The sequence below is a fragment of the Ambystoma mexicanum genome, chromosome 9, assembly GCF_040938575.1.
Source record: "Ambystoma mexicanum isolate Mex_15411 chromosome 9, UKY_AmexF1_1, whole genome shotgun sequence".
Classification (NCBI taxonomy): domain Eukaryota; kingdom Metazoa; phylum Chordata; class Amphibia; order Caudata; family Ambystomatidae; genus Ambystoma; species Ambystoma mexicanum.
In genome coordinates this window covers 860,664,653-860,677,006 of record NC_090931.1, presented here as the reverse complement: position 1 = coordinate 860,677,006, position 12,354 = coordinate 860,664,653, and the positions used below count along the sequence as shown (strand labels likewise).

Sequence of the window (12,354 nt, the reverse complement as noted above, 5' to 3'; positions counted from 1 at the left end):
GAGCATTGTTAAAAACTCTCTGGACGCGGCAGAAACAGCAGGACGTTCCTTGGTACAAGGAATACTCCTAAAGCGCCATGTATGGCTGCGCAACTCAGGCTTTAAACCAGAGACACAGGCGTCTTTGATAAATAAACCTGTCGAGGACGCTAACCTCTTCGGAAAAGCGGTAGATGAAGCCCTAGAGATGGCTAAAAAAGAGTTTGACACTATCAAGACTCTTGACCAAATCTCTAAGCCCACTACCAGGCGCGGCTATGGCAACAAACGCTTTTTTCGTGGCCAACGCCAACACCAACAAAATCAACATCAGCAATACCCTGCCACCCAGGGCTTTAAGTGGGCCGGGGCCTGCCGGGGCTGGGCCCCGGCAGGCTCCGAAATTTCGTTTTGAGGCGGGGCCCTGCCGGGGCCCACTAATCTCCCCGGGCAGCCCCGGCCACTACACGAAAAGGCATTTTTTTCCTACAGCCTGAAGCTCTCGCTCGTGTGCGAGAGCTTCAGGCTTCAGAAAAAAATGCCTTTCAGCCATAATGGTGGCGCCGCACCTGCGAGGCATCCCTTTAATCAAGGGATGCACGTGGGCCGGCGCCACCATTATGGAGAAACGTGAGGCCGCTGGAAGCAGAGGCCTTGCTTTCTAAATACTGAAGCTCCTGCGGATTCTCGGGAGTTTCAGTCTTTAGGAAAAAGGCCTCTGCTTCCAGTGGCCTCACCCTGTCAGCCTTAATGGTGACACTGCCCCTCCACAGCTGGCGAGGGGCAGCAACACCATTAAGGCTGAATAGGCGAGGCGCTGTCCCCTGCCAGGCAAGCCTATACAAAATAAATGCCGAGATCAGCACCCTCTCCCCCATAGGGGAGAGGGTGCTAATCTCTACAAAAGGCTGCCTGGCAGGGGTGCCAGTAGCCCATTGAGCCGGGACTCGTCAAGGGGGCGTGGCCTAACGGCCCATCAAGACCCCGATGTTAGGCCACGCCCCCTCGATGGGCCCCGGCTCGATTTGTAGTGCCACTTAAGGCACTGCTGCCACCAATTACCAAACCAATAGTGGGCAGTACAGCCAAAGAGGCCAACGCCGGGGCAAAGGGAGGGGTCGGGGATCCACCCCAGAGGCTCCCAAGCCCCCAACAACTCCAAGTGACGCGAAGATTCGCGTCCCCTCCCATGCAACACCGGTCGGGGGCCGGATAACATCCTTTCTTCCTGCATGGGAGGAGATAACGTCAGACCGTTGGGTACTGTCCACCGTAGCCCACGGATACTGTATCGAATTCAACAGTTCCCCATCCTACAGACCCCCGAGGGGACGTCGCATGACACCGGAACATCTTGCCATCCTTCTCCAAGAAGTACAACTACTGCTGGAAAAAGGAGCCATAGAGGTCGTGCCTCTATCTCAGGTAACGGAAGGTATTTATTCAGTGTACTTCCTTGACCCAAAAAGGATCTAACCATGCGCCCTGTATTAGATCTGCGCCCAGCGAACAAGTTTATCAAACCCCAAAAGTTTCGTATGGTAACCTTACAGGAAGTAATCCCACTGCTTTCTCAGGGAGATTACATGACAACATTGGACATGAAAGATGCATACTTTCATATTTTAATGTTGCCAGCGCACAGAAAATACCTCAGGTTCATGATAGAGGGCAAACACTACCAGTTCAAAGTGCTACCCTTCGGCATAGCATCAGCACCAAGGGTATTCACGAAGGTGCTGGCAGTGGCAGCGGCCCACCTGCGCAGGTTGTCCATCCCAGTCTACCCTTACCTCGACGACTGGCTCATAACAGGGGATTCTTACGAAACATGCTTCTCCAATACCCAAAAGACAGTAGACCTTTTGTTCCAGTTGGGCTTCTCCATCAACGAAAAGAAGTCCAATTTAGACCCCAGTCAAATCAAGCAATTCCTAGGGGCTCTAATTCAAACAAAGGACGGCCTCGTCTTCCCCTCCAAAGAGAGGGTCCAAAACATGCTGTTTCAAATCCCTCAATATGTAACCGGTCGAGAGGTGACGGTACGCAAGGCAATGCGCTTGCTAGGAATGATGGCGTCGTGTATTTATTTGGTACCTCACGCGCGCCTGCGCATGCGCCCAATGCAAGAGTGGCTCAACAGCCAGTGGTGTCAGGCCAGCGGACTATGGGAGGATCTAGTTGTGGTCTCGCAGGCCTTAGTTCTCTCGCTACGGTGGTGGACAAAGGAAAACATGGAAAAAGGGAAACCCTTTGCCACACCCGCGGCGGAAGCCACTCTAACCACAGACGCATCCCTCACAGGATGGGGGGCGCACCTATCCCATCAGACTGCTCACGGAGTGTGGACTCCGAACGTAGCATCCAAACACATAAATCTACTGGAGCTACTAGCTGTGTTCAAGGCGCTAAGAGCCTTCCAGGAACACCTACAAGGCAAAACAGTAATGGTCCTTACAGACAGCACCACAGCCATGTACTACATCAACAAGCAAGGAGGCACCCACTCTCCAGGCCTGTCCAAGCTGGCCTAGAATATATGGAAGTGGGCTCTCAAACAGGACATGTTCCTACTATCACTACATGTACCCGGGGAACTCAATCTGCTAGCAGACAGTCTCAGCAGAGATTTCCCCCTGCCCAAAGAGTACGAATGGCGCCTGCACGAAGACATCGTCCTCGACGTCTTCACACAATGGGGATTCCCAGATATAGACCTGTTCGCAACCCTGGAAAACTCACAATGCCTAAGTTACGCCTCCAGGTACCCCCAGAACCAATCCAAGGGGAACGGTCTGTCGATGCAATGGTCAGGGAAATTTGTTTACGCTTTTCCCCCGACTCCCCTTCTCAACAAAGTGGTGCACAAGATGCACCAGGAACAAGTGACCATGATACTAGTGCCCCAATGTGGGCACGACAACCATGGTTCGCTCACTTGATGGAGATGTCTCTATCCCCCCCAGTAAAACTCCCCTGCCCGTACAACATGCTGTCTCAGGACAAAGGCAGGACTCTGCATCCATGCCCCCAGAACATGAACTTAGCAGCTTGGCTCCTGAGATCATAGAGTTCGGACATCTACAACTCCCGCAAAGATGCATGGACATCCTCAGGGAAGCCCGAAAGCCGAACACTCGCCACTGCTATTCTAGCAAGTGGAAAAGATTTGTCATCTGGTGCAGGAGTAAAAGCATCAACCCTATTGACTGCTCTCCCACACATGTGGTCCTATACCTGACCCACCTATTGGATTCAGGTCTAGTGTTTAACTCCATTAAAGTCCACCTAGCTGCACTTTCTGCATACACCACTTCCCAACTCAAAGTGTCGTGGTGGAGGATCCCTGTTATAAAGGCCTTCATGGAGGGAGTAAAGAGAATACACCCCCCGATAGCTGACCCAGCTCCCGGATGGGACCTTAATGTGGTACTTACCAGACTCATGGGCTCTCCATTCGAACCCATGCACAAAGCATCTCTTAAACACCTCACGCTTAAGACTGCTTTTTTAATAGCTATCACCTCCATCAGGAGAGTAAGTGAACTTCAGGCTCTTTCTATTCTAGACCCCTTCGTTACAGTTCACAAAGATAAAGTGGTTCTACGCACTCACCCTAGGTTTGCTCCGAAATTTATTTCTAAATTCCACGTAAACCAATCTATAGAACTACCAACGTTCTTTCAAAATCCTTCCAATTTGGGAGAAAGGACTCTGCACACACTAGATGTACGCAGAGCGGTCATGTTCTACATGGAAAGAACCAGACCACTGAGGAAGACTAATCAGTTCTTCGTCTCGGTGGCAGCAGGAAGAGAAGGAGATGCAGTTTCAAAATCCACTATTTCTAGATGGATTGTTCAATGCATCACTCTCTGCTATACTCTTGCTAAGAGAGAACTGCCCTTTAGGCCAAGAGCACACTCTACTCGAGGCACGGGGGCATCCATAGCATTCATTGCAAATGTTCCCCTTGAGTCCATCTGCAAAGCGGCTACCTGGAGTTCTGTGCACACCTTTACAAAACACTACTGTCTAGATACACACTCTAGATCTGACTCCCAGGTGGGACAGGCAGTATTACGACACCTTTTCTCTACTGTTCCTTCTCATAACCCACCGCCAACTCCGGGTACTGCTCGCTAGTCTATGCACAGCATGTGATTCTAAGCAGATTAACAAACATCAGAAGAGAATGCATTACTTACCGTAAAAGCATTTCTGATGATTGTATCTGCTTAGATTCACATGCGCCCGCCCTTCCTCCCCGCTCGGATGGAAGGAACATAGACTTCCTTTATATATATCTCTCTCTTTTCTGTACTCACTCACGTCTAGAAGGCTCCCTCAGGGCAGAAAAATACAAACAGAGGGACCTCGACGCGTGAGGGATTGTGGGTACAACGCACGTCACTATAGGGATAGTGTTTCAGACACGCCTTGTCGACATCCCCTTTTCGACTACGAAAAACAAAATGCAATACTCCGCAGTGACCACTGGATGTCGGACCTATGCACAGCATGTGAATCTAAGCAGATACAATCATCAGAAATGTTTTTACGGTAAGTAATGCATTCTCATATACAATAACCATCCCAAAGTCAGGATTCAATTCAACACAGGCAATAAAGCTGGTGAGTAAACTTTTAATATCTTACACATATGCCAGCACATTGAGTGATGGCATTTGAGGTCAGTAATAACAATTTTGTGATTACCATTGCAATATTCAGTTATAAGGAGGCGATGTTATAGTTGGATCAGAACATACTTCGAAAAAGTTATGTAGGCAGTCTTTTATGCCAGCTATAATGGTGTTCAACAATTAAATGTGTAAGGGAACACGCACTGCCAAAGCCAATAGGTTCAGAAGGGGGCCTTTAGGGAGCCAGGACAGGCAAAGTCAATGAGCTAGTTCAATGTTCTGATGCCCTTTTCTTAGAATATGTTTCAGAAAAGTCAATTGTTCAAATAGAAAAATCACAGAAGCTGAAGAGGGGCCACCTTCGAAGAAGCACAATCTGAAAGGCCAGTGCAAGTGAGTTGAGGTCCACCCAAAAGAGGTAAAATGGTACTCCACAAGCTAGGAAGCACCACCATAGGAAAAAGGTAGATGTACCCCAAGCCCCACAGTACCTGTGAACTCAACAGTTCGTTCCAGCTGGAAGTCTGCTGTTGCAGTGTAGCAGAGCCTTGTGCCTGGTTGTGGTGACGACCGGGAGGACGTCTGGCGGGCTTCTGTGGCAGCACTTGGGAGATAGCCTCTGCAGCAATGGATTCTCCCATTATTCAGCGGCCTTCTGTGGTTTTGGCGCCTTTTTCTCAGCGCCAAAGAAAATGGTTAGAAGTTAGTTTATCCCTTAGTACTGGACTCTGGTGAGGAAACTCTGGAGGAAGATTTCCTGCTTCAGCAGGGTATTCTGGATACCCACGAAGTGTTGGCCAGATTCGCACTCTTGAAGACCATGCACTGGATGATGGTGAGGGGTCCCAGGCATTTGGGATTCTGCAGCCTTGGAAAGTCAGTTGGTCCCATCAGCCCATGGGAGGAAGTCATCCAGTGCAGGTCATCCCAGTCGATATGAAAACGGGGTCAGCACAGCTTCACTGGGCACTTCGCAGTCCAAGAGGGTGCTGTTCATGTCTTCTACGGATATTGGCCTCCAGTGTTCAACTCTGCCTCCAGTCCCAAGAGCCTTGCCTTTTTAAGCAGTTTCCATTCACTCACCCAGCAGGGTGGCTGTCCTCCTGGACAGCCAGCCGGCCAATAAAAACTGATTTCACTCACTGATTTGTCACACCCAGAGACAAAGGACAGAATTTTTGGGACCCTCTCTCACTTCGTGCCTTTCCAGACACACCGGAGCCTGGGCGGGCTTCAGGGCTGAAGACTGCCAAAGTCCAAATGTACAAAGGATTCCCATCTGATTAAAACCGAGTAAAAGCCCAGAAGGAACTAACTGAGAAGTAATGGTGAAATTACAGGGGGGTGGGGGGTTTTGGCGGCATTTTGAGAAAATGGTCACCCTTGGGTGCTGTACTGCAGCTGAGAAATCAGCCTGCTGATACATGGCACAAGGTAGTAAAAAAGAAACCACTGCCACCAGCCAGTTCAGGTTAGTGTAACAGAATGTTACATGAGAAGTGGGATAAAGGAGTTACTATGTAACCTCCCAGCACTGCACATAGGGTGGTGTGTGCTGGACCCACAAAAGAAAAGGGAACTAAGATGGGCATCCTCTTATTATTCTTGGGAACTGTAGTTCAACCAGGAAAATGTAGTTGAGAAGTACAAGGGACTGCTCAGTGGCAGTGCACAAAAGGTGCTGTGTGTCAGTGCAAAAAGCAGGTGCCTACGGAGTTTACCGCACTCCATTAAACAGTAAGAAACCCACAAATCCTAGTCAAAAAAACACATGGAGTGAGAAAGTCCCACTCAGAGTCCAGCAAAAGAGCTGGGGGTTTCTAAGGTAAAAGGGAATTGGCAGAGAAATGGAAATTCTCCCTAACATGGGCCTACTGAAGACCACTCGAGACGCTACTTTCCTCTGAAAACAATCTGAGCTTAACTTTGCCTCCCGCCACACTGTTACCTTGGGCTTGGTGTGCTTAACCTAATGCAAAAATAAATTGCTCAATTATAAGGGAACAGAAAAACTGCCCTTATCTGGAGCATTATATAATAAGAAACCCAATAAAAATGTAAGCGTATTGCATCAAGTACAGTTTGAATATCTGATCTAACCTAGATTCCTGAAACTTTAAAGGTCCTCATCATGCTTCGGTTAATCAGGTTTAAATCGACGGAGTAAATCAAAGCGCAGCAATTTAACAATGTGCTTGATGTATGATTGAGTAGGCAATTGAACAGAGGTCCAGACTCTGAGTAAAATGGGTGCACTAAAGGGTAAGGTGACTTGCGGCAGTAGTGTGAGGAGCCCTATTCAAGCAGCATGTTTGTAAGTGAATGAATGCTGCAACACCACGGTTCTTGTATATGTTCTGGGTGCATCAGCCCTCCTTGCTCAACTAACGCAATTTTGCTTATATTTGGTCTTCCCTGACAGAATCTAAAATGCCCCATTGAATGCTACGTGCCTTTGGAACTGCAGGCAGATACAGAGCCAACAAAAAGAAACTAACCCCACGAAGCTGCAAGAAAATGTCTTTTGGCCACCAACATATCCGGAGAGGTCCTCGTACAAAACCTTCAGCCGTCCAGGCAACTTTGCTCTCCCCTTCAGCTCAGCTCGCAGCTTCTCCATAAATTCCACTACATTTTAATGACTTCTCCGATTTTTCCCGAAGTGTTGGATACCGTTCAGTATTTTAAGGTGATTTTTAAATGACTGTTTCTACAGTCAATGATTGAGGGACTCGAACATTTTTTCCTGGAAGCACAGGGAAGAACATTACCCCACCCTTACTATCCCCCTCCCCCCCCACCCAATTACTCTCGAAAAATAAACTACCATTTGCTGGCTTGAACTCTAAAGATTTTGATACCAGTTCTGTGTCCCAGTCTTAATTTTAGTCCAGCAATGATCAATGCTGCACATTCAGTCTTAATTTTTCTGTGATTCCCACTAATTTCCCATGCAAAATCCCCCCCTTAAGTGTTATTTATCAATTGTTTCTCCCTTTCGCCCTCCCATGCGTTTTTTTGTTTCAATGGAAAAATTGTACTGAAAACTTTGTTTGCAAATTTACACAAGGAATTTGGTGTAATTGTGGTTTTTATACTGTACATGGCAAAGCTTTACTACTGTGGAAAGATTACTTTTAATAAAAAAACATGATTTTAGGTGTTTGAGTGGCAAGTTCTTAACCCTGCTGTTTATTTGAACTGGATTTTGTTGGATTATTGGTCTATCTTTCTTCTCTACTTGTTCTTCCCCCCCTCTTTGATCCTCTTCCATTCATACTCCTGCCTTTTTTAAAAAAAACATTTACTCACTTGATGTGCCTGGTTCATAGAACTGTCTTTTTGTTCATTTGTTTTTTTTTTTTTTTTTTTTTGGTCGCCCTTCTGTTGGTAGTGTTTTTTCCTATCTGAATTTTCTTAATTTTGATGCTGAAGTATGTAGTCTCAGGAGTACTACTTTACACGTCACTCCTTAACGGTCTTCTTCCTAAAGGGAGCATGCACAGGACGCTAATGCTACTACTAGAACAACTCCTGCCTCAGAGTATACAGTCTTTTGTGCATTACTATGTTTCAGTCTGGCTTTATTTCAGATATGGTATTTGGAGCCAGACACTATAATCTCGAGTACTTGCCACTAATGGTAATTTTACCAGCCCGGTCTTTTCATAGAACCTTTAGCTGCCAAACCAACCTTGCCATTAATTTTCTTTTAGTTTGGCTGTATCGAGCTTTGGTTTTCACACCTTCTGCAAATGCTAGATTTTCCACAAGTGCATAGTCAAAACTTGAACTGAACTATGATCTAACATGCAGAATGTGTTCAGGGCTGCAGAAACTTCCTGGAGCTTAAACGCTGTCGGTTTGAGGGAGAATTCAAGATGTCCTTTGCTAATTGGATGTGCTTCCCCACATTTCTCATGCCCTTGCATGACACGAACTTCAGAGAAATTTGCGGGTGGGTATGGCAGTAAAATGTCTAAATTGTAGACCACTACAAATGGATGAGTCTGTAGTGTTCCAGATTCGGATTCCAAATGCAGAAACTAAGATTCGAGGTAAGTTTTCAGAGGGTTGAGTTGTACCTCCATAACGAGAATAGGCTGGTTGGCCACCACTCCATTATGGGAAGCTGGTTTTGCATAGTTTATAGAGCACCAAGTTTGTCTGATGCAACTCTGCCTAGATGGCTTTGCTTCTGGCATAGGATCCTGAATTCAGTGCATGTAAACGTCAGACCATTTAATGGCTGTGAAGAGACTTGGCAGTGTGTACGGTTTGTCAGGTACTCTAGCGTACATAGTTACTTTATGAGAAACTATTGCAAGGATTAGCCTGAGATTTTCAGGAATCTGTAGAAATGGGAGGAGACCTTGCAGTGGCATTGGGTGATCGATAGCATTTTGAAACCCGCACTGACTTGTTGGATGAAGAAGTGTTACCAGGATGTGGTCAGATTGGGTTGTGAGGATTTGTAGGGGGAAGTAGCCTCACAGTGGGCACCTCATGATTTTTATTTAAGAGACCCTATTTAAGCATTTATTGTATTTTCAGAAACTGGCTGCACCTCTTAATTTCAGATCTTTTATAGAATGTATAGTTCTAGAATCATTTGATTTATCACAATCTAGTCGGCAAATTTGGTGTCACCTAGTGTGTTGCATTTACAGGGTAAATCCTGTAGTAAATTAAACAATACAGTAGTACATGATGGGTTTGTTCCATTTGCTAGCTTCCCCCTCCTACTTTTTCATCTCAAAATGTGAAGAGTAACCTGCATCAGGTGGAAAATGATGCCAGAGAAAGTACTATTTTATTAGGGCTTTGCAGTATGCCTAGGCCGAAGGCATTGGAGAGCAGCAAATTCCCACAGGCAAGCTATTCCAAAAGGAGGGTGCAATATCCCCCAAACCTTTGTTTCTAGCAGAAGAACATGCTGTTCCTCAGCATCTTTTGGGTGGACATAGTTGGGCAAGGGCCTTTTACTGTGATGCAGCAATTCTAAAAGTGCAGTTAAACAAAAAGATTGCCGTGTGGGGCAAATACCATTACTTGGGAAGTCTGAACAAACCCAGAGCCTGTACCATTGTTCTAAAATTGGACGCAATATACTAAAATGTTACTTATGGTTAATTTCTTGCTAGGTAGTTACTATTTGATCTAGCAGTGCTGGGCAACAGAGGCGTCCTTACCAGACTCCAGTAGAGCTTGTTTGTCCGTGCTTCATGACCTTTAAAGGAGCCTGTCCTCTTGTCCATTAAAGTAGATCGCCCACAAACGTACATATGTAAGAGCTACCTACCAGACAGACTTCCAAACCAGTCAAGAACACACATCCTCTCCACGTTAGATTTTAGTGCAAAATCATTCATATGCACTGCTCAGTGGCACTAGGAGTTTCTTGAACAGCTTGCAATTCACTAACTAATTGAAAAAATGCACCCTTAAACCTATTAAGGAGCAAGGAGAATGTCACCCCCTGTTTGGTTCCTGTGCTGCTACACTAAACTTGTGTCTACACCAATCGAGCGCAACACTCTTCCCAGCATGGAGGCAATTGGTGGAACTGGCATCTAACATCGCACCAAAAGGCCAGGGAGAGTGGGGTGTGCCCAACAATTCTAAACCTATTGCCCAAGTTGATATTCCCTCCAATCCCTGGAGAATACTCCATGTAAGTTCTTCTGTTGTGTAACAGTTTCCCTTGGAAGAACACGTACCATGTATGTAACAGTTGCCTTACAAAAAAGTGATGAGTAGCTGTAGAGCATGTAAGCGCTTCAAGCCGAAGACACTAAAAGAAGGCAAGACTAAACCTTGGGCAGCCTACAATAGGCAGGCAGAGACCTCACTGGGCGGTGAATTTACCACTACCACAGAAGATCTTGCTGCTGAGTAACCAATGTGGAGGAGTACCCAAGCGAGGAAACGTTAGGAGTGTCCTTGCAGCCAGCCCCTAGCTTCATAGGGCTGATAGACCTGTTGTGCAAGCATCCCCTGACCGCCTTAAGGCTGTACAAGATAAACACTGGCCCAAAGTTAAAGACCACTCCCACCCCCAACATGCTAAGCTTCCAGGCGATGGCAGCTTGCAAAATCAAGAGGGTGTGCCTTGGTGGTAAATGCAGTGAAACGACCCTAGGATGGAGGGCCTGGCCTCAGCAGTACCTAAAAATACAGCAACAGTGGGAAACTGCTCAATATCCACAAGCGGGTAAGTTAGACCTGCCTATCCTCCAAATCCAGCAGCTCTGAACTCGAACAGGGTTTCCCCTATATATTCCTTTACTCCCAGGGGCTGGCTTCTGCCAGCCCACCAATCCCATTAGGGGATTTAAAACCGAGGTTTTGGCGGCCAACCATTTAGGTTGGCCTCCAACCGCCAAACATTCAGGCCCACAGGAAGTGTGGTGGTCTGCGTGGGACCAGGAACCAGACTAAACCAGATCCCAGGCCAACAACTGACCTCAAACACATATAATAATATAAAACTGACAACCACAAACTACCTTCACTGCAAAAACAATAACCCTGCAAACTGCAAGCACTCTACTGACTCTCCACAACCACCAAGACCCACATCGCCCATATACAACTATGATCCAAATGCCATACATCGATAAAGTAAAGTGTTTTTCCGAACTGAAGCTACCAACAGCACATAAAAGCTTTCTGGAAACTTTTCCCTCTCAATCCCACCAACTAACCCAACCCCCTTCTTTTGATATCTGCCTGGAGACCATGAAAATGGCAGCAGTGTATGGTACAAATCGCAATAACATCAACACCATGGAGGCTGTGAACTTGATCATTGTGCCACATGGGGTCTTTGAGGCCATTTTAAGGCCTGTCTGTTAGTTTCCCTGAACAAAGGAATCCCCCCTAAACAAAATGGTGAAAGTAGCACTTAATAGGACCCATTAGTAGCTACTAGGCACATTGGGCTACTAATGCAGTAATACAGCATGCGCACCTAGTGAAGCCAAGCCAAAACAAAATATTACCCGCCACCAGCCTACCTCTGAAAACCAATGTAGGGTGATATAATCACCCAAGGGTAGAAATGGGGTGCCTGGGAACTTTATGTGGGACCCGATACCATATACCTTTTAGTATAGAAAAAAAGGGATTTAGTGGCAGGAGGACATCTGCAGAAGTCTCTTTGACCACCAAAGTAAATTAAAAACCCCACAAAAGTCGAGATGGGGGAGGGAACGTAAAAAGAGTAGGGGTCCCATAAAATGAGATTGCTGAACCCAAGAAATTGAATTATGCCCTAACACGAGCAAATGGAAACTTCTTCTGGTAGGTGTTCCATTCGTGGCCAGCCGTTTAGCTGTTCAACCAGCCACTTAAACTTGCCATCAGATAAGCTGCTCAAACTTGTCTCATTGGGCTCCAGAATTCCCAGCCACACCTGCAAAATGATACCCTCCATGCCACCTTGGTAGGCGGTCGAATAACCTCATACACCCATGCATGGGAGTGGATAACTTCAGACAAGTGGATTTGGAAGTACGGTCAGTGGGGGGTACTGTGTAGAACTCGTATCAAAGCCATGCAATTGGGCACCAAGATACAGGAGACTGCCTTAAGAACACTTCACCCTACTACAAGAGGAGACTCAAGCACACATCCTAAAAGGTGCAACGGATAAAGGTCCTCCGAAATGGGTACAGGAATGTACTCGTATGTCTTCTCTCCTCACAACTCCATCTCCTCCTCGCTC

The 12,354-nt window shown here is 46.6% G+C and overlaps 1 protein-coding gene across 7 annotated transcripts in view; it reads left to right on the top strand.

The window, feature by feature from the left end:
• The window catches only part of FN1 (fibronectin 1), a 108,838-nt gene extending 101,054 nt beyond the window's left edge, over positions 1 to 7,784 (top strand). For all 7 annotated transcript variants that reach the window (XM_069615942.1, XM_069615941.1, XM_069615940.1 and 4 more), the window contains one exon: positions 7,048 to 7,784. In XM_069615942.1, coding sequence (XP_069472043.1) covers positions 7,048 to 7,122 — 75 coding nt within the window. In that variant the 3' untranslated portion in view covers positions 7,123 to 7,784. The remainder of the gene's footprint in view (positions 1 to 7,047) is intronic.
• The last annotated feature ends 4,570 nt before the right edge of the window (positions 7,785 to 12,354 follow it).